Below are 23284 nucleotides of genomic sequence, written 5' to 3' on the forward strand. Positions count from 1 at the left end.
AGATCGTCCTTCCTGTCCAATTGATGTTATCACGTCCATCTCAAGGATTGGACATACCATGAGCTTTGAACATTGCTCGATTTACCACTATATATTACTTCAATGACATGACTACAAGATTCCAGCGTACCAAGTATTTAATGAAAAAATAATTAGAACATTGGTTGCTGAAATGAACTTTGTTGTTTGTTATTAAGGGGATTGGCCCTGAAGAAGGTGACCTATAACCAATAGGAACACCGAAACGCGCGTAGGCCTTTGGTTCCCTAAGAGTATCCCTGTTTCAACACCACTCTAATTTAATTTTTTCTAAACATCAATCTCGATATATATATATATATATATATTTATTTATCAGTATGATATCAATGTACATTTATGTATTGTTGGAAACAATCTTTACATGTTTGTAAGTACTGTATTTTAGACACGTTAGTGTATTTATGTAGATTTATACGTTAATTGTTTTTTCATCTACCTCATATGTCTTTCTTATCCATTTTCTGTCGTCTAGTTTGATTGTGGTGTGCCTGATTTAGAAGTTTAACGTTATATATATTTCCATTCATGTTTTATATTTCTTGATTCCTTGTGTTTTGTTATATCGCTTCATTAAAATGTGTTCAGTTGAGATTTAGTTCCCTGTTATCTTTTGTTATTCCTTTAATTCTTTCAGCAGCCGCTTATTGTTTTCTTATACGACTTTGAATTATCAATGGATATTTATCAGTCCTTATAAGGCTTTTTCTCTGAAGTGTATCTGTTACTTCAGATATTATATCATTTAGGTAGCTCACGTTGTAGTTTCTCTAGACTGTGAGCCTGTGTCTGCTCTCTCTAGCCTGGCAACACAGTGCCGGGCTGGAGAGAGCACAGTGCGCATGTGTTGCTTGGCCGGCCCAAGACGGCTGGCCAAACATACACGCGCAGTGAAGGGAGTGCACAGTGCACTCCCCTCACTGCTAGTCATCTCATGGCCCTGCCCCTTTCACAACGAAGGGATAATAAACCATGTTTGTTATCCCTTCATTTGCAGTGTGTATGTATGTGTGTGTGTATATATATGTGTATGTATATATATATGTGTATGTATATATATATGTGTATGTATATATATATGTGTATGTATATATATATATGTGTATGTATATATATATATGTGTATGTATATATATATATGTGTATGTATATATATGTGTATGTATATATATATGTATGTATATATATATATATGTGTATGTATGTGTATATATATGTGTATGTATGTATATATATATGTATGTATATATATGTGTGTGTGTAGATATTGGCACTTTTGGCTCAATGGTTTCCACTTCGGGTGTAATGTTTGCACTGGCATATTGGTAACTCTCATTTTTATAAAACTGGTTACTGGTCTGAGTCTTTGGCCTACAAGATCTGCAAAACTGGGTATCTATCCATGCCCTCACTCGCCCATTTGTTAACTGATTCACCTTTAAACTCCCTCTTACACACATCATTGCTTACAACAGTCATTCTTCAGACCTACTGGCTTTGTCAGTGCTTGCTATGCCTGTATATAGTCTTCTAAACCAGTTCTTAAAGCAATAACTTGACCAGCCACTTGGGTTGTAACTGCTTCTTAGCTGCATTTTCCAGTTTATACACCGTGCATTTGTGATCCTTGCCTTATTTTAAATATCACATATGTAGAAATGTCTGAATTGGATCAGTAAGTGCTCTCGGGTTGCTTGGCGTTACATCATCTAAAGCTTTTCTTGTGATTTCATCATTCGTTGCAACTGCAAATGAGACTCTCCACTGAAGGAACTTTATAACTGGAGTTTGACGGTGTTACCTGACAGCACAACAATAACCAGGAAAACTTACACGCATACAGCTGTTAGGATACATAGTCTTCTATGTCACGAGGACACCACTTTTGCAGTCTGGACATTCTTTTTAGGACTCATTTAATTCTGGAAGGTTTTTTAACTCTGTTTTTAGCAAACCAAAGGAGTGCACACACCTGACGACTTAAATAAAATAGGACGTTACAGGGTAAGTAAAGTCGGGACCTTGTGACAAGGAATGATTGCATGGTAACACAAAATGTATTGTAGCCCAACTAGTCGAAATAATTCCTATTTAGACTCCTCTCGGTCCAGGTTCGGACAGTGTGAGCGACAAGAGAAGGGGCAACCAGTTGCTTTATGTGCTGAACACCATTGATAACCTTGGAACGTGTAACCATTAGCTCTTGTCTTTCTGCAGTAAGTGAATGTGAGGCCTCAGCCATGCTGCCGTTGGAGTGTCAGTATTTGAACAAAAATGCATTGACAACGCTCGCTGGACCTCTCACGCCTGCCGTGAAACATTTTCAGTTGAAAAGGAAACCAAAAAGTGCCACTCTTCGAGCGGAGTTGCTTCAGAAGTGTAAGTTTGATATTCCCTGGTTCCCTGTATTGCTGCAGGTGGTACTTTTGTATTCAAAGACTGATCTTAAATCTGACATTTGACTTGATATCCTTCTCAGAAAACTAATATTGAAATATGTTGCTATTAAATCCCTTTTCAGGTCATGCCTACTAAAACCAGTTAGGAAATCCCACATCAGTTTTGTCAGTTAAAGGAAATACGACTTGGGTTTATTAATTATTTATTTTGAATTCTTTTAAGGTTAGTTTCAAGCTAAAACTTTTCAAGTACATAATTTCAGACTGAGATGTACCCAAACCTTGTATTCCAAATTCTTTTCTGTAATCCTCAACTCAGCAAATGTAACTGCCTTTACAGAGCTTGTGGGCTTCGTTTGGTACAAATGTTGATAAGAATTGATGCAGGGGTTGGATTGTTTTTAGTCTCAAACCTTCTACCTACACTTTGTATGCTGATCAGTTTGGAAACTTGCTTGTCCTCCTTTAGTATTTGCAGAAGTGACTTGTTGACACTAGACGCTGTATTCTATAAAACTATCAAGCCAGGCTACTGTGCCTCTGCCTGCTAGACTCGTTTGGAGTTTCCCTCAGCCGAGACTCCACCAGAGAAAACTGACTTACACTTCACTGTCCTATGTGCAAACCTCTAGAAGAATGTGTACTTCAGCGTTTCCTCTTCTAGACATCATGGGGTTAATTGATTGTTCACAATCTGACTTTACAGCTATGCTTGGGTGGGTTCAGTATTAACATGATCTGTGTTTGGTCAGGATTTTACAACATTGGGTCCACCTTTGGCAAATGATTAGTTACTCCTAACGGGCTGGTTACTCCTCTAGTCATCAGCATTGCATCCCTCAAATATCTACATGCTTGTTATTCCCTTCAGGCTGGGTATCCCTGGTATGACTAGAGCCACTGCAATTATGCAGTTCTGTGGTAACCGTGTTTTCTACATAATTTTGGTTTTGCAGTAGTTAATTTGCCAGTTTCATCTTATTTGTCTCTAGCTCAATTTGATTACAAGTAACCAAATAAAGAGCGCCTTCATGGTGCCATGTGTGTGCAAATGCTTTGCCAATCATTGGCAGGTTAGTTTCATTTGTCAATGATTCGGGTAAAATAGATGAACACTTTATCTCTCTAGTTTCAATACTGCCAGTTTATGAACTGGATTTTGTCAGGTGTATTAAAAAAACCTTTCATGTATAATTGTAATTTAAACAGCATTAAAAAAATCTCACTTCATAACTTAAGTTGAATTCTCCCAAATTGTTTCCTAGCTGTATTTTTCAATTTTAAATGTGCCTTTGATACTTGCCCTATTGTTATGAAATTGTTTTCGTTCGTTCCTGCAAATTCAAACTCGCCACAGACCTTGTCACAAAACAGCAGTTATTTCTTTACAGCACTCCAAATACAGAGGAGACCCAAACACTTTATTTCTGTTTATAAGGTCTGATATTTTGAGCCAGTTCCTTCTACTGAGAAACTTGCATTATGCATTTGTATTGTACCATTCTGTCCTGCTGGGCTGTTAATGGAATGAGCTGTTTTGAGAGCTACGTAGTGAGGACAAGTAAAATACAACTGAAAATTGAGACCAGTTTTAAAACCTTCTAAGATTGCCAGATTAATAGGCACACCTTTTTTATTAAAATAAAACTAAACCTAATGTTTTGTGCTATTTTATTCCAAGTTAGAGAAGACAGTGTAAATAAACAAGTGTTTCCAGTCTTAAGAAATCAGTACATTGCTTATAATGGTGCTATATCCCCTTTGGTAAAGTGTCAAATGCACAAGGCGATAGTAGAAGAGACTGTGGCACCACTTAGCAACATATCAACTTATGCTGCAAGACCGAAGTAAAAGCATTACGAGGCAAATAATTTAGTTTTTCTCTATTGCCACATACTTTCACTATCCCTGTATAATATAGCAGTAAAAAGTATTCACAAGTCCATTAGTAAAAACAGCTGTATTACCATATTCACATCTTTTCAAGCTGCCCAAATTTCAGGCACTGGTGTGAATGTTCTAAGCTCTCTATTGCCCTAAAATGCGTCCACAGCTCAGATTTCTACTGTTTGACAAATGAGGAAGTCCCAAACCATGTTTAACTCAGCAATTTAGTGCTTATATGGCTCCTCTGAATAGCTTTGGCCAGGTTCAACTTAAGATCTGACTTGCAGAGAGTTACTTTTGTGTTTTTTCCTCTGGGCTGGTGTGCCTATCTTGCCTAACCATGCAGACATTTCTGTGAAGGAGAAGCTGTAAGAACCTAAGACATTAATGGACCGAGATAAGATTCTAGCTTTATTTCTTCGGGAGGAGAAAAAAAAAGTGCGGATACTGTGTGAAGCCCACCCCCCCACCCCCCAAAAGCACCTCCAGAATGAAGGTGCAAAAATGAAAGTACCTCAAGATGTAATTATTTGAGAAGGTCCACAAAACATACACACAACCCACCTCCTCTTCCTCCCAAAAAAGTCACTAGTAGATCATTAATCGCCAACAGGGCTACTTGTATATTCTAATGTATTATCCTTTAATTAGAATATATCATCTTTAGAAATACAGTTTGCAATACTACTTCAATTAGTGTTGTAATTTGTGAAAACAATTTCACTTAACCACTGCCCGAATATATAATACACTGCCATTCCCCCATAAGAACCTTATATACTCATACCACATGAATGCAGCATTCTCACATAAGACCATTCTTCAAGCCCACTGTACACCAACAGTAGCCAACAAATAAAAAATGTGTTTTTCCATTTTGAGAATCCTAAACATATCATCGTTATTCATCTCCAAGGTACATGTGGTAACATCTTTTTCACATTAATCGCCAACAGTATGTTTCATTTAAGAATCGCTTGGGTCTGGTAACCATATCCTTGTCATACAGCTGTTATGACTTCATGTTCATGCATTAGTGCTTGTTGCATGCTGACGTGTGCTTCTGAGAATACAAACAATTGGTCCGTCTGGAGGAAGTATAAGCCTTGACTCCTACTGCAAAGAAAAACCTCCCTCTCAAACAGACCAGGTCTATGTAAAATTGATTTCACTAGAGTAATAAGAGTAGTAATCCTTTATTCTTTTTTTGAAGATCAAAGTTATTCATAAACCAATGTACTAACCCCAATTAAAACATCAATAAAAACAGTAAAAAAAAAAAAAAAAGGGTATAGCGGTGCTCCTACAAAGTGCCGGCGCAGTGAAAAGTGAGTAAGTGAAATTCAAGTGCACCGGTGATATTTACAAATATGTACAAACAATAACATGGCTGTCAGAGTTTATAGTGTTTCCGTACTAGAACTCCCAGAATCTGAAATGTCCTAAATCCTCTACACTAATTTTAGGAACAGTCCACATTTAATTCCGTGTCAACGTTTCAACCCCATCAGTAGATATGTTACCAGCGGGTTATTGTCAGGACTAATAGTAGGAAGCACCAATAAGACATTCGGCTGATTAATCCAGCCACGTTCGTGTTGCCAAAGTCCTTGGAATACCATGAAATGTCGCTTTCAATGATGAAGGGATGGCGGCCTGACTCCACATCCCCTTGCAACTGTACTAGCCCCTTCAAGTGTGCGGTGAAACCTCACTCATTAATGAAATCCAATGTGGACTCCGGCTCGGATACTGTATTCCTTCTGAATATGTCTGGATTGCTGGAAAAGCTAGTTGTGTGTTTGTGTCAAGGCAAAGCCTACACCTTCAGGACACACAAAAACCAGTTTTAAATGCCAGGGATGCCCAAGACAGTGACAGATGCGTTTGTATTGCGGTCCTTCACCCTGTATATAGAAACTGCTTCAACGTGCTAGGGTTTTCTACAGTTGTGTTGGATTCTTCCCAGGTACATAGAGACTAGTGTCAACAAGGTGCCCGATAAGGAGCATGCCTTAATCTTTTGGCATCGTAAAGCTCTATCAAAAGAGGTTAAAGTTACGTAGAGAGACCAACTATGTCCCGATATCTCATGAACCTGTAAGCGTCCTTTCTTTTAAATCATAAAGAGAATCTACAATCCCATGTTTCCTGCAATGCTGTCTTGCTGGTAATTGATTTAAAATGAAGGATGCCTAGTGGTTCATGAGCTATATCAGAACATCGTTGTTTCTGAAGTGTTTCTTCAGCAAATTACATAGTCGTGGTGAAACAGCCCTTAGGTAGGGATCACACATGAATGTTTTTAAATCTGCAAAGCTCTTTTCAGCCTTTGAAAGTATGGCATTTTGTCTGTGCCATTGAAGGGTCTTGGAGGCAGTGACTGGGTAGGCCTATATGTTTTTAGCATCACAAGAGTTGTAGGGATTCTAATTTCTGAGGTTCTGTTTGAGAGGAAGTACTAAGTCTACAGTCATTCCTCTCATGGATGAGGCTACCCTCTGCTGGATGAGCCAGGAAAGGATGAATCAAAGTTTGATTCCTGTAGGCCAATGGCAGTGGAGACCTTAAATATGAGTTTTGACTTGCAGACTAGAAAGATATTGAACCTAATTAGCAAGGGTGAGATTCGTCAGCATCAGACAAACTGAACATAATTTTAAGAGGATCTCCAACCTAGTAGACATTAGGAACATAAAGATACTTTCTCCTCCAATCTTTTTAGAGAAAATAACTACCTCTGTTAATAGCCAAATTCAGACTGCATCTAAACCAAAAAAAGTTCTAGTTTTTGCTTTGCTAGGTTGCTGTGTGCTCTCTGCTGTTCCCCAGAGATGCAAATCGTCTAAATTGATGATTGCTACATGTGCAATGTAGATTCACATGTAGAGCACGTTCTCCTGTACATGTTGATACCAGACTTTTGTCAACTATCTACACAAAGTGTATATGAACTGCTACGGGGAGGACACTTCATAGAGGAGACTATAAAATGAACTGGATTTTTTCCCTGACTATATGCTTGTCACTGGCACAGCCAGTGTTTTTCACTTAGTTTAACATATTGCCCTTTGTAAAAGAGAATATAAACATAATCTTCTACGAGAGAGTTGGTGGAACTTAAAACATGAACCTTTGCCATTTAAAGCCCCGTGCCACGTAGGACAGACGTCAGTGTCATTATCGGATAGTTGACCCATTTATATGTATGTGAAGCCCGCCATTGAGGATAGTCTCATTAAGATGAATTATCTGCCGTGGAGATTATACGATTTTAGACTCTGCTGGCTCTTGTAACTTCTGGAAGGTTAGTGTGTACTACAATGTTGTCAGAGGAATGCAGTGCAGAACTCAATATTTTTCTTGACTCCTAAGTTTTCAAAGCTAGTAACTGATTCAAATTGGGGGGTGTCGGTTTCACGTGATCGGTTTATGCTGGACAGAAAAATGAAAGCTAGCCCGTTTAGGCACAATGTATGTTTGACCATGTTACAACCAAGATATTTCTCTACAGTGCTGCATCCAGTTTATGAAAAACACCAGCCTTTTTGCAATATATAAATGATTTATCCATTTTGCAGATTGTCATTGATATGTGAATTTTTCAGGTCATATATTCGAATCCTTTTAAATCTGTGGAAAGTGAGGCCATTTGTACGTAATTGGAGGTGAGAAGTGGGCACTTTAGCATGTTATTACGTCTAGTCCTGTTAAGAATTAGGACTGTACAACTTGGTGCAGACACTCCACAGTTGTAACTTGGTAATGTTATGGCTTAATTGGACATATGAGACACTTCGGTAACGTTGTGAAGGGAGTTAAAGCAATGAGCGATTATTCCCTCTAGGCCCCCTTTGCATTCAGACCTTAATCTCATGTGTGCCCAGTGCAACGACTATATCCGTTATCACTACTCACTGGTGGTTCTTTCAGGTCACTTCCTGTTTGTATGCATGTAGTTGAGTTGATGTTCTGTGAAAAATTTAACGTGATCCAAACCTAACACTGTCTTTTGAAATCATGAATGTCCTTCGATTTTAGAAGGATACATTCATGGAAGTTAGGCTTCCATGCTTGATCAACATATATGATGAAAGCAGACATTACCGTTTTGCTTATTATAGGAAAGCACCCTTTTTTGACATGGTTACCCCTCCACTTTTTGCCTGGTTTTTAATGTGGCTTTGACTGTTAGTGCACTGGGTCCCTGCTAACTAGGTTCCCCAGTGCCAGATCTTTCCCCAAAACTGCACAGTTGTTTTGCACAGTTGGCACACTCATTAGCACCTATTGTAAGTCCCTAGTAAGTGTTACAATTGGTACCTATGGCCTGCGGTACTAAGGAAGGTCTCGGAGGGCTGCCGCACCAGTTGTGCCACCCCCAGGGACTCCTCACCAAACCCACCCAGTGCTACAGTTGCAGACTGCATGCGTTGGTGCAGTCTGAATTGAAAACACGACCTGTCACACACCCCTGTGTGCCAGGTCCCCTGTAACTGCATGTGCCAGGTGTAAAGTCACCCCAAATATAGGCTGCATCAAGGCACATGTGAGGGCATATATGCACAAGCAGATATGCCCCTTCTACGTCTTTTGATTCAAAGACCTAGTAAGTGAACAGGGAAACTATTTTAAATACATGTGCTGGACACTGGTCATCACAAGTTCCTGGGCTACATGATGGCTTCTCTGAATCCTGGGATGTTTGGTATCAATCATCTCAGTATAAGCCCTTACTGACCCCAGTCATGGATTTAATAAATAAATGCACACAGAGGGCACCATAGAGGTGCCCCCTGAAAGCACACTAGTAGCTGGTAGGTTGACTGACTGGTTCTGACTATCCCCCAAGGTGAGAGCCAGCTCTCATGAGGGCCTGAGAGAAAAGCCTGCACTGGGCAGAGGTGTTATCTCACTCAGGTGGGATGGATATTCCAGGACGGGAAGCTTCTAAGGCTTAGCAGCCTGTGTAATGCGACCCAAGTCTCTCCAGATGGTTCAGATGGCAGATTTTCTCCCCTCTACCCCCTGTCCTGAACACACTTTTGGCAGCAGCACAGATGGGAAAATTAGGCAGATTACGAGGTGTGCCCATTTCATGCCATTCCCACCCCTAAGGTGGACAACCTGAAGTGAACACTACTTTTTCTATTCCTCCATCTTGTTTGGAAGGAATTGGGGCACAAGGGTTAGGGTTATGCCCACTTCCCAGCAGAAGTGGTCATAGAAAGGATGTAGTCACCCTAAAGGTGGGTAGATCATTGGCTGCCACCTGGCACTCCCTGTAATGCCCATTAATTGAGTATTTAGGTGGCACCCCTGAACCCTAGAACTCAGATCCTGACTACCTATGAAACAAAGGGCAAAAAATACTCACACCTGCAGAAGAGGAAAAGATGAAGTATCTGACTTGGAACCAGCCCCTCTGGCCAGCATGCTGACATCTATGTACTCTGCCCAAAAGATGACTTGTCCTTCAGTTGAGCCTTCAAGAAACCCAGAAGGACTGACTGCCTGCCTTCTACAAAGACTATTGCAGAGCAGTTGCGCTGCTCACTGGAGTTTAAAGAAAGGACTCTGCTGCTCCTGGAACAGCAAGGATCTGACACCTGAAGTGACCTTGCACTCGATGACCACAACCCAAGGTGAAGCAATCCTGTGGTGCCATTCCAGTTCCCCAGCTGTCTAGAGTCAGAGTTCACACAGGTTTTACCCCTCTTGGACCCCCCCCACCCCCCCTCCCCGCACCCAAGTTGCCTGCAGCTTTGTGGAGAGAAGAAACCATATGCCTCCAGCAACCACTGCACCTGTCTCCTCCGACCGAATCTGAGGTGGGTTACTGGTGCAAATGACATTTCCCCTGCTCGCCTGAGTCCACCCTGTGTCCACCCCTGCCGGACTCCCTGCGACACCTGGAGTTCCAACATGCATGACTCCCTGACTGCGAGTGCTCCTGGACGAGAAAGCAAAACGCCTAAAAAAACACCCCTGCATCCATCACCACTGGACACAGGAGAAGAGGACCTATGTCCTCAAGCACCCCAACTCTACCCACATGCTTAATGTCCCTGTCTTCATAGCCAGAGCCTGCAACCGGTTTGTCACAAGGTCCAACTCCCATAGAGAACCATTGGGCACCTGATGGCTTACTGCACCCGGCCACCCCAGTGCTGCCCGGTGTGACCTGTTAGTTTGGTTCTGATCAGTGCCCAGTACTTACCTCTTGCTTCCTGAGGTTGAGTCATTATTAACCCTGTGTTTGCTGAACATAGTGCATTTTTCAGAGTTCTCTCAATGTTACCCTACAGAGAAAAACTAAGTGATTTCTGAAACTGCTAAGTATTTATGCTTAAAAGTCTACATAGCTGATTATGAAGTTCTTGGGTTTGAAACATATGAAAGAATTGTTATGTTTCTAAATTTGTCTCAGATTTATTCTTTGAGTGTCTAATTTTTTGCATCTGAGTACAACAAATTCTTAGCACTACCCTCTGATAAGCCTGACTGCTCGCCCACATTACCACAAAATAGAGTATTAGTCCACTTTTGCCTCTGCAAACCAATTGGGGATCCACTGGAATCTCTGCAGGGTGTACTTCTTTTTAATGCATCATATAGAGAACCAGCTTCCTGTACTTATGGACAAATTCAGGTTGACAAACATATCGCAAAATGTGGTGGAGGAAGGCAGGTGGTGGAGTCAATTAAAAAGCTTGCCTGCTTTTCAGCCACTAATATATTGATTTAATAAATATTCAGTGATGATCTCTTCAGACACCATCTAGAAAGAAAAAAAAAGTATACATGTGTAAGCACTTTTGTTAATCATAAGTTCTTTTTTTTAGCAACTGAAGCAGCACAGCAGCTAAAGAAGACTGCAGGAGTGCCTTTTCATGCTAAAGGAAGAGGGCTTGTTAAGAAACTGGACACAACAAGTAAGGTTTCCTTTTAATTGATGTACTTATTAGATATACAGAACAAGTAGATTAATAACTGCACATATGACATTACATTTTTTAGTAACTTAAAAGTCAATGGCAGCAGCCTAGATCAGTGGTTCCCAACCTTTTGACTTCTGTGGACCCCCACTTTAACATTAATGGAACCCAGGGACCCCACTGAATTATCATTGGAATCCGGGGACCCCCACTAAGTCATTACTGGAAGCTTGGGACCTAATTTGTCATTATTTGTTAATCATTTTTTTATTTTCTAAGCAGTCGCTGACCCCTTGAGAAGGCTTTGCGGACCCTCATGGGGTTCCTGGACTACAGATTGGGAACCACTGGCCTAGATCATTTTTTTGCAAATTAAGGACATTAACATTTTTGCTTTTGCATGGGTGAATCTATCACGAAAGTTTGGGTGCGAGCTTCACAGAAAAATGTGATTTACAAATATGCAGATTCCAAGTGCACCAACTGAATGGGATCCTGCTGCTATTAGACTTCTCGCAGAACATTGGCTTGATTCTCTCTTTGGTCTTGAAACCATCTGGATTACTGTAATTACCTATATTAAGGCCTCTCAAACACATCCGTGCAAGCTTCAATAAATACAAACTATGCTTCTCACATTGTATTGGGACTTAGATGCCATGCTAACATTATCCCTTCACTCAGATCTCCACCCTAGTTCCCTTTGACAGAAAGGGCATCATTTAAAAGATCTTTATTTTTTATAAGGTGCTAAAAGACTCAACCCAGAACCAGAAGTCTCAGGTCAGCTAACCCGTCTTGTCACCTCATTTCGGTGACAAAGTTTTGGAATCTGTTTTTTGTGATGTGAGGGGGGGTGGGGGCTGCATTTTTAGTCCTGGGCTCAGCAGTCATCTAGGGAAACATACCAAACCCAGATGTTTCTTAAAACTAGACATCTGAGGGAGTCCGTGGAGGGTGTGACTGGCATGGAGGGGTGGGGTGGGGGGCTGCATTTTTAGTCCTGGGCTCAGCAGTCATCTAGGGAAACATACCAAACCCAGACGTTTCTGAAAACTAGACATCCGAGGGAGTCCATGGAGGGTGTGACTGGCATGGATCCCCCAGTGTTTTCTTACCCAGAATCCTCAGAAAACCTTAAGTATCACATTTTTCCTACATTTCTGTGTGGGATCATCTCACCAGCACAAATTTCCTACCATCAAGTGATCCCCTCAGTCTCCCGATAAAAATGATACCTAACTTGTGTAGGTGTGGGCCAAGTGCCTGTGACAGGGAAGATCCAAAAATCATGTCGAAAATGAAGGGTCCAAAAGGGCAGTTTGGGGGGGAAAAAAAGTTTTTAGGCCAAAAAGTGGGGAAGAATTGTTATCGGTATGTATGCAACAATGCTGGGTGGTAGGAATTTTGCGGATTCCTGAAGGTTCCATCGCAAAAATGTGGGGGAAAATGTGTGATTTCAAGTAAAGTTGTAGGTTTGCAGGGCATTGTGGGTAGGAAAATGGTGCGGGTGCATGTGAAGCACACCACCCTGGACTCACCTAGATGTTTCGTTTTCAGATGTGACTAGGACTCGTAGATTTTTATTTTTTTTATACATGGCAGAGTCCCAAATTCCAAAAGGTGCAGCTCTCACCATTCCATGTGGGACAATTTTGAGAGTTAGACAAGCTCTCATGGCCCAAATGTAAAACCAGAACCCAAAATAATCAAATGCCCTCTGGCTTCCCATTGGGATAAGATCTTGTAGTGCGCAGGAGGAGAGCTGATAGCCTGTTATCCCCTTTAGTTGGGGTGGGGGCATAACCATGCCCATACTGGGGTTTTTAATACTTTCCTTGCATCTAGTAGACTTTCTGCCACACCAGAGAGTGGATCGGGGGTAATTGACCCATCTGCCCACTGGTGGGCAGCACAACTTTGTCCCCATTTATTTGGGGTGGAGGTATGGCCACACCCCCCTTTTTTTTTTAAATTCTTCCCTCGGTGGGCAGATGAGACTTACAAAAATAGGCCGATCTGCTCCCAAGGAGTGGCAGAAATGGCCAAAAATATGTGCCCCCAAGGGAGCGACCCTTGCCTAAGGCCTAATAATTGCCCCTTGGCCAGCGACCCTTGCCTAATATAGGCAGGATTTGGAGGGGGTTACGGGCAGAAATGGCCTTAGATTAGATGGACCCCAGCCCCCTGAACCCCCCTGCCAGCCATCCCGACCCTCTTGGGGAGCGACCATTGCCAAAGGGGTCGCTCCCCTCATGCTTCACCCCCCAAAACAAAATACCTGGTGTCTAGTGGCATTCCTGCAGCACGATTGGCAAGGCTTTCTTTTCATGCCTCATCTGCCCCTGTACTGAGGAGAAACTAATCTGTTTGTCCTCGGTCGTGCTTCCAGCACAATAGGAGGTAACCTCTGAGGTCCGGGAACAATAGCCATTAGACTTCACTTGGGGGGAGGGAGGGGTAGATTCTCCTTCCAGCCCTGCCCTGGGGGGGAGAGGCTCGGGCAGGGGTGGGGAGCGCTAGCGCTTCCCCTGAGGGCCTCTACCAGGACGTAATTGTTACGTCTGTGGCGCCTCAGTGCTGCGCCACCGGGCTTAACAATTGTCTCCGTGGCAGGGAAGGGGTTAAGGCCTTACTCATGTTTCCTCCATCTCCATTCATTATGCCCCACTGGGATTTGAATTTAGTTTTGACACTTCTGATTTGCCCTCCTTCCGAGCCTCTCCACTATTGTTTGCTCAGGCTTCTCACATTGAAAACCGCTTTCCTTGTGGCCATTACATCTGCCCTCTGAGTGAGTGAGCTGCAGGCATTGCTATCTAAGCCGCCCTACCTTTCCATCTATCCGGACAAAGTGGTTCTTCCGGCTAGGGGCTTTTTTTTTTTTTTTGGCAAATTTAGTTATGCTGTGTTATTGTAGGCCAATACATCACCTTCTCCTACTTTTGAGTTGAGACTCCACTGACTGAACCCAAAAAGAGCGTTGGTGTTCTACCTTGATCATACCAAAGAGTTCTGGGTGGATGATCAACTCTTTGTTGGTTATATGGGTGCAAAGAAGGATCGGGCAGTGCAGAAGAGAACCATCTCCAGATGGGTCGTACTCTGCATTAAACTATTTTAAGTACTGGCTGTTTCCCTTGCTTAAGTGTAAGATTTAATATACTGCTATTCTGTCATGGCCTCCAGAGACATTACCACCATCATCTTGTCCACCGAGTATTTGGAGCCCTTGAAACACTGTGTTGAGTGAGCCCGTAGCGAACATGTATATATCCTGTAACATGGAAGGCGTGGAACCCCCTGTTGTCCCCATTTACAGTAAAGGAGTGCGTTTTGGGGCTTCCTTCATTGCATGGGAGAGTCGCCTGGAGGGCTTTTACGCTTCCAAGATGCACTTGTAAGACTCAAGAAGTTTGGTGATACCATTTAGGCAAAGAAACACACTACTTACAAGATATTGAATGTACCTAACTTAACCAAGTCTATCCAATATTAAGTGTACCCATTTTGTGTAGCTTTAGTGTATCTTAGTGTATCTATTATGTACAACTGTGAGTTCCATTTAATTTGCTCCCATGGTCCTGTGCTTTTTTTTCTGGAACTACAATAAAAGATATAACGAGCTCCACTCCTAATCTCTAAAACTCCGATGGGTCTTCAAATTCTAGTTGATAAGATTAAATCCTTTTGTTTGGATTATAGTCTGGAGTTGAATGCTAACAAAACTAAGTTAATGGTGCTTGGCCTGGGTTCCCGTGGGAGATGCACCATTGAATTGGATGGGTCTTTATTGACTCTGGTTCACTCAATAGATTACTTAGGTGTGAGGATACCAAGTAATTTTCATTGGGAGGACCAAATCGGCAAGAGTGTAGGGCTTCTTCAGCCTAGAGCGACCGCTATCTTGCGTTTTTATAAAAGTTCAGTTTTGAAAGCTGTTTCTCCTGCCATTAAAATCTATTTGGCTAAGGTGCAGGGAGCGGCTGCCTATGGTGCTGAAATATGGGATTTTTTTATTGTAAAAAACAGTGGGAGAAAATAATTTTGCTAGGGCTGTAACTTCGTGCCCACGTAGTACCCCTTTAATACCATTGTTTTTTGATCTTGGGTTTAAACGTATAACGGATGTGATAACTCTAAGACCACTACTCTATTGGATAAGAATCTGGACTATTCTCGAGCATGCTACATACAGGGATTCCTTTTGTGATATTTTAAAGAGACCAAATGTGACTTCCATACCATGGGTCAAACGTGTCTAAATGGTTTCATATACTGGGATTGACTAGTTTTTGGGAAAATCCCCAAAGCTTGGAAAAAACTCAGTTCTGTTTTGAAAATAACTTATTGGTCCTATGTGAGAGCGGAGTTAATTCATAGTAACTCCAATGGACGTCTCACTAACTCTTTTATGGACTTCAAGTGGGTTCCCCAGTTTGAACCATATTTAGATTTTTATACCTGATCTGCAGGGGAAGGGGTTGTATGCATGTTTTCCGTTTGGAAATCTTCCACTGTTATCATTTTCAAGATGTTGGGAGTCTACTCCATTATCCGATTTATGTCCTGTATGTTATGGTAACTCAGAAACGGTGGAGCATTTTGTTTTTCTGCCCTGCTTGTTCCATTCCACACTCAAAGTGGATTCGCACAATCTGTCGAGCTTTGGGCCTGAATCAGTGTTGCATAGCAATGAGGATTTTAAGGAGCGATGCTTCTAAGCCCTTGATTGAGGCAGTTATCAAGTTTCTTGTGGCTGCATGGCACATACGTAGTCGTTTTTTAAAATAGTAGTTTTTATTAATTACTTTTAGCATACAGTATTTTTTTAAATACATTTTATGCTTGTGATTATATATTATAAGATGGTTACATAATGCCATATTATTGTTTTATTTTCTTGTATTTTGATTGTATATGACGATGCTTTGATGGTTATGTTGACCGAATAAAGCTTGTTGATGATGATGTAACAAGCATTTGCAATGCAATCGATCTCGAATTTGTGAAAGTTAGAGCTCTTGGCGTTGAATTATTATTATTTTTTTTATTTTTTTTCTTAACTTTTGTTATTTTGTATGCAGTGGAGTGATATTTGCATAGCACTATTTCCATTCGCATGCCCTTGCAGCGCTGGAGAACCAGAAAATGGAAAATAGGTTTGAGGGAGGTGCGACGAGAAATTTGCTGGCTGAACAAAAAAAAAACAACAATGTCCTGGAAAAAAACACACACGTAGAGAATGCAAGGTTAAGTAAAGCATGTAAAATGTAAGCGGGTATAACATGGTTATGTTAACGCCTTTACACTTCCAATGCTGGGTGAAAAAAACCTGCACCATTTAATGTTGGTGCAGTACCACAGGCTGCCGCTAGGTGTCCCTTGAGACCACTTTGGGCCACATAAAATACTGCACCCTGCAATCTTGAATTCAACACATCCCTAATGACTTTCGGGCACCATGCTGAAAAAAGAAGCGCGCAGTGCCCATTTTGAGAAGTTTTAGACTGTGCATTCAGGTTATGGGGAGGGGAGACGAGTAATATGCTGGCTGAAAATAAGAGTAACAACATCCTGGAAAAAGAAAACACTCATAGAGAATGCAAGATTAAGTGAAGTATGTGAAATGTAAGCAGGAACAACATGGTTATGTTAACACTCTTGCACTTATAATATGCTGGCTGCAAAAAACGTGCACCATTTACTGTTCTAATGTGCCCAAAGCTGGGAAAGGGTTCAGTACCACAGGCTGTCACTAGGTGTCCCTTTGGACGTCTTTTGGCTGCATAAGGTACTGCACCCTGCAATCTTTAATTCAGCACATCCCCAATGACTCTCCTTCCCCCCTCCCCCCCCCCCCTCTCCCAAACCTAGGGTGGGTACTGAATGGTTTGGTGGTGGTCCCATTGCCATAGGAGGCTGAGTTATGGGCAAAAATGTTTTGAAAATTCCCTGCAAAGCATTATGTGGTGAGTTTCCCAAGTGCAGTGAATATTGTAGTGTCTGCTCTCCTGCTGTGCCCGGAAAGCCGCTTTGAGGATTTCTGTGTTTATATTTTTTGTAGGTTTTTTTTTTTACTGTTAAATGCTACAGTTTGTATATTTTTCAACTGCTAAACTTGTTGAGTGGTACTTACATAGCACAACCTCAATCGGAGGAGTGCTCTATCTGAAACTTCACATAGTCTTGTAAAGTGCTCCTCCGATCGAGTTTGTGCTATATGAACCTTTTTTTTAATTTTTTTATTTTTTAAAGTCAAATTAAAAGGAACCCCCCTTCCAGCCTTTGTGTTTATACACCACAAAGAAATAACCTGCCCAAAACAAGGAAGAGGAAGAAACGACATACGGCCACAGAGCGCGAAGCGGTGAGGCAAAAGAAATAAGTAGTACGCCACACTAAGGTGTATGTCGAATTGTGCAATAATCCATGTAACAGGGTCAGTATCCAAGGCGGTAACAAAGCAGCCTCAAGGCTGGACAAATGTAAAGCATTTACCTATAAAATAAAGGAAATTTTGAAAAGCAGGCCAAGGCACAAATGAAAGTGATTGCTGTGAATAAAGCCCAAAGATGTAGATTACAACATGTTGAGCCTAGGCGCTTGCGTGCTGCCTAGGCTTGACCTAAAAATGCTTTAAAAACTATCCTGGCATTCACCTTACTCTAGCTTTACTCTTTTATCTGCAGTTTTCTGTAATCACATATTACCACATCTGCAGATTTCAGAATGTTTTGTTTTCAAGGCACTTGTAGCTTTACAGGGAAATGTAGTAATCTACTAGCTGGTCCCCTGAAATACACCCCAGCAGCATTAAAATTCTCATGCTGTACCTTGGCGGAGTACTGAAACAAGAAACTACATGGCATTTTTTAATCATCTGCCATAGGGTTCGCTTGTAGATCTGGAAGGTTTTCAAAAATAGCTGCATATTTAATCAGACCTTTCATCCCAGATTGTTCTTTCTGCACAAGAAACTGAACAAAGCTACCATTTGATGTTCCTCTAATTGCAACAAAGATTCTGATCTCTAGGTAGAAGACCTCAAAGAAGCCAATGCCCTCCTTATCTGTAAACGTTTCGTTGACCCATCACCCAAAGAATTACTTGACAGAAAATTAGTTTGTTCATGTCAGTTATATTTATCACTATTGTATCTTCTCTGACTACTGCTTTTTTGTTTTTGTGGTGTTTCTTTTCCAGTTTCTTGCAAAGTGATTTATTGTCTTGGTGCTTCGACAATAAACACCTGTAATAAATATAAAAGGAACCATTGGCAGCATCAACTGAATTATTAAAACCAGTAAAATTATGAAGTCACTTGTGCCTTCATGTAGAGTGATCATTTCATTGACTTGCTTCTTTTTCCATTGTACACAAAACAGTAATTTAGTGTGATACCTGAAATTCAACAACTAATTTTGTAGCAATTTCTAATATTCGCATCGAAGATTGTAGTAGAACCAAAATGAAATATTTCTTTCTACTAACTCTTCATGCTCATTCACCATAAAATAAAACTACTTTGACAAACTGTTTTGAAATGCACATTTTGTAAAATTTCGTGTGTGAGCAGCAGTAAAATATATAGTCTTCTCCAAAACCGGATTCTGGTGTTTCAGATTAAAACTTCTCAGTTATGCTTATTTGTTATTGTTTTCTTTACATGTTTTGTTAGCACCTCTCAAAGGGATACCAAAGCAAGCTCCATTTAGGAGTCCAACAACACCAAGTGTTTTTAGTCCTGCTGCAAACCGAACCCCAGTAGCACCTTCAAGAACACCTCTGCGGAAAGAAAGAGGAGTAAAGGTAAGTTTTAGTTATCTAGTCGTGACTGTTACATATTTTCAAATTATACTTCAATTGGATGGATGAACACATCATTTTTTGAGTGTTGCCAGCTTTTTGCCATTTTTTAGGCTGTCAATTGGTTATGGATTCACAAGTGCATTAGTCCTCTGAGGTTACCAGATACATGGTGTCAATCCATTTGATGTCTTACCCTCAGCCTTTCAATTTGGGTAAATGGAAGTTGTGATTCTTCCTTAAGTGTATGCTAGTTGAATATTCAACCATGTAGTTTACAGGCCACTGTATTATAGTGTAACAAAGTACTACAACTGGTGGACCTCCCTTTGTTTTTGTTTTTTAGCTGCTGGACATCTCTGAGCTGGATATGGTTGGCGCTGGTCGTGAGGCTAAAAGGAGGAGAAAGACTTTAGGTTAGTAAATCACCCGCCTGGTTGCTTAGCACACCACTTAAAAATAAGTTTGAAGGTCAGACATGTGCCTAGAATTGCTGGCAGATAATGGCTGCAAAGCCTATTGATTCTGCCCTTTTGTCACGGCAAATCCAATTTCCTGAGCGGATCTGGATTGTAATCTAATGCATTTTTTAAATGTTGCACCCCATTTTCAAGTAAACTTTATTGAACTACCAAGTTTGTGTAGTCAAGTGTTACTAACATGTATCTACGTGCGTCAGTGTAACTACATTAATTATGCCGTTTTGAATGTAAGTAGGACTTAACTCAGTTCTTCATTTTTAACTTGGACAGATCCAGAGGTTGTAGAAAAACCAGCCAAAGAGGAAACGGTTGTTGAAAATCCTACACCAGATTATGCTGCTGGCCTTGTCTCCACCCAGGTATGACTTTATCCTGTTGTAAAACAATGAGTTTGCCTGGCACTCTGAAATATCAGCACATTAATGCTCACTGTTTAGCTTGTATCTCTGGAACATATGATAAAAAAATCTTATTCGAGGATATTGAATAATACATACTTCAGATCTCTTAAAATCTATTATGTAAGATTCAGTGAACTTTGCTTCATATTTACCGGAACATGGGACAGTTGACTCACAACATTTTATAGTAATCCTACTATGTACTCAGCTTCTCACCTGCTTTCTAGCCCTGCTGCTAAACAGGCTAGGCAGCAAATGTTATATAAAAAGATGTTTGTTCATAGAATTTGCACATTGGTTTCTACTCCAGCACTGCAGGCTGAATGCTGTATGTATTGGGCAAGATCATTTTCCAGTGTTATGTTTTTGACTTTCTCACAGGAAATCATTGGTGGTGAAGCTAGTAGGGCCTCCTTGTATTCTCCAAAGTATTTTCTTCCCCTGTATTGGATCTTTCATAGATTTGCACGTTTTCAATAGCTAAGAAGCAGCTTGGGAATCCATTTGCTACATTTGTAAACAGCAGGTAGCATTATTAAACCTCAAACATTTAACACAGTAGTTCTTTTGTCTAAACTTAGATCTGTGAATTATCTGATAAAAGCAGACTTCAATGTTTTTATTTTCTAAAGTCAAGTGGAATTATCAGGTAGCACTAAACTACATGTGACTGAAGGTACCATTTAATTCCTCTTCAAACATGAAAACTAATGAGGAAGTTGTGCATGTTCGTATTGGCTTTTAATGTGAGGATTTGATGCTGGACATATAAGGAATGCAGGAGCTCCTCTGTCCCCTAATGCACAGTAAAATCAGGAAGATAATTTTGTGCTAAGTAGAACGATTTATTTTATTTTGTCTCCTACCATTTAGGAATGCCTTTTTAAATCACTGTGTTCAATTTTTCTTTTTATGTATTTTTACTGTTACAGAAGTAGGCAGTTTCCATATCTTTGGACTGTGGAGCCTTACATCATCTGCCTTTTTTAGTCGCTGTTCTGGCACTCTAAAGGTTTTTGTGATAAGTGTTGCAAAGGCACAGTTTGAGCACTTCAGTTTTACAGCCTCACGCCGCTGAGTGTGGCCTTCCGTCTAGAGGTACAGTGTTCCTCCTTGCAAAATAGCTACTTTAAGCTACCACTGTAGTAAACGGGCCATTTTGGGTTATTCAGCCGCCTAATGTGGTGAGGCCAAATCTGGACGGGTTTTTTCTTGCTCCCCTTTGGGATCTAGATCCCATGTAACACTGATTGTACACAGCAAAGTCTGAATCAGTCTGTCTAGTCCACATAAAGCAGTCACACAGCTGCTGTTGGCATCTACTTCCAAACTACTTTATCGGAGAGCATGGCAAAACGAAAATGTCTGTCAATGGGCTCGAGGAACCTCTAACAAGAGGGCTCAGTCCTCTGTGTGGACTGTTAGAAATGGGGTAGCTAGCAGTGGTTTGCACCCTGTCCAAATAGGGACCCTCACTCTAGTCAGGGTAAGGTGTAGCCAACCCCCTGCTTATCCCCTTGGTAGCTTGGCACGAAGAGTCAGACTTATCCCAGAGGCAATGTGTAAAGCATTTGTACATGCATGCAGTAACACAGTAAAAACACCACAAATGTACTCCATTCCAGTGTAGAAAAATAACCAATATTTATCTGAGTAAAACAAGACCAAAAACGAACGAAATTCCAGTGTACACCGGTAGAGATACAATATTTTATAGATTAAATCTCAGTAAGGCGCTTGGAAACACAATAGCTCCAACTGGGGCTATTGCAAAATTTTGATGGAGTCATTACCAGCATTCCGACGCCACTTGTGAGAATGTACAGGCCAGTCAGAGTCAAACGGGACCCCTGGTACAGTACCTTTGGAAAACAAGGAAACAGACGTTGCAGGAGTCGGGGAGGTCAGGCGTTGCTGTTGATGGTGCGGCATCAGTTCATTACTGCTACCGGGGAGGTGAGGTTTCGGTTCCTTACTGCAAGGCATGGGACATGAGGTCGTTGCTTCCTTGCGATCGCAGGGGAGGTGATTTGGTGGCAAGGCGTTGGTTGCTTACGATCTGGTGGGGTCTATGAATCCAGCAGGTCAAGACTCAGGGTGTCAACTTCAGTGTTGCCATCACACCACGGGCCACAGGTGATTTGGCGGAGTCGGGTGTCATGGACATTGGTGACACTACACTCAGGACTCACGTTGTGGCAGGACTTTGGAGGTGCTGCAGTGGCATTGGGCCTGCAGTGTTGGTTGTGGTCATTGTACTTCAGTGGGGATTCCAGTGCAGGCAGCAGCACGGATTCTGATAGCAGTACCAATTCTGCAGGCATTCTGTAATTGATGTCCTTTGTTTCTCCTGGGTTGCACCAGAACTCACTCCCAAGGGCCCAGGAGCTGGGTTTGGCTCCTCTTGGCGAGTCAGGACTCTCAGCAAGAGAGCCTAGGTGCTGGCAGATGAAGTATTTGATATGCCTGAGACTTCTTAATAGGAAGCAAGCTCAGTTTAAGCCCTTGGAGAACATTTGGAAACAGGATGCAAAAAGCAAAGGCCAGTCCTTTCACTCCCAGGACAGAAGCAGCAGGCAGAGTGTCTGGCCCTCTTATGGCATCTAGCTCTTCCTGGCAGAATGTCCTCAGTCCAGAAGTGTTCTAACCTTGTGGTGTCAGAGGTCCAGTACTTGTACCCATATCTACCTTTAAAGTAGGCAAATTTCAAGGAGAAGTCTTTGTAGTGCACAAGACCCTACCTTTCCCTGGCCCCAGACACACTCCAGGGGGTTGGAGACTGCTTTGTGTGAGAACAGGCACAGCCCTATTCAGGTGCAAGTGTCAGCCCCTCTCACCACTCAGGAAAGAAGATCCGTTAGGATATGCAGGGCACACCTCCAGCTCCCTTTGTGCGACTGTCCAGAGTGAATTCAAACAGCCAACTGTCATCTTGACCCGGACCTGTATTCCACAGCCAAGCAGAGGTACAGAATGGTTAAACAAGAGAAGGCCCACTTTCTAAAAGTGGCATTTTCAAACTTGCAGCTTTTGGTGAAGTTGGTTTTTAAATGGTAGTTTTTAAATTGTGAGTTCAGAGACCCCAAATTCCATATCTTGTTCTGCTCCCCAGGTGAATTTACATTTGAACGATATTTCAGTGCAATCCCCATGTTAACCTATGGGAGAGATAGGTCACACAATAGTGAAAAACGAATTTAGCAGTATTTCACTATCAGGACATGTAAAACCGATCAGTACGTGTCCTGCGTTTTAAATACAGTACACCCTGGCCAAGGGGTTGCCTTGGTCCTTGCTTAGGGGTGACTTACATTGTAGGGGATGTTTGG

General features: G+C 41.5%; 1 protein-coding gene across 1 annotated transcript in view; it reads left to right on the forward strand.

Moving 5' to 3' along the window:
- The window catches only part of NELFA (negative elongation factor complex member A), a 143761-nt gene that overhangs the window by 54829 nt on the left and 65648 nt on the right, over positions 1-23284 (forward strand). The window contains exons 3-7 of the mRNA XM_069203804.1: positions 2257-2418; positions 11171-11260; positions 18945-19075; positions 19419-19488; positions 19825-19913. Coding sequence (XP_069059905.1) covers positions 2257-2418; positions 11171-11260; positions 18945-19075; positions 19419-19488; positions 19825-19913 — 542 coding nt within the window. The remainder of the gene's footprint in view (positions 1-2256; positions 2419-11170; positions 11261-18944; positions 19076-19418; positions 19489-19824; positions 19914-23284) is intronic.

Source organism: Pleurodeles waltl, chromosome 1_2, assembly GCF_031143425.1.
Source record: "Pleurodeles waltl isolate 20211129_DDA chromosome 1_2, aPleWal1.hap1.20221129, whole genome shotgun sequence".
Classification (NCBI taxonomy): domain Eukaryota; kingdom Metazoa; phylum Chordata; class Amphibia; order Caudata; family Salamandridae; genus Pleurodeles; species Pleurodeles waltl.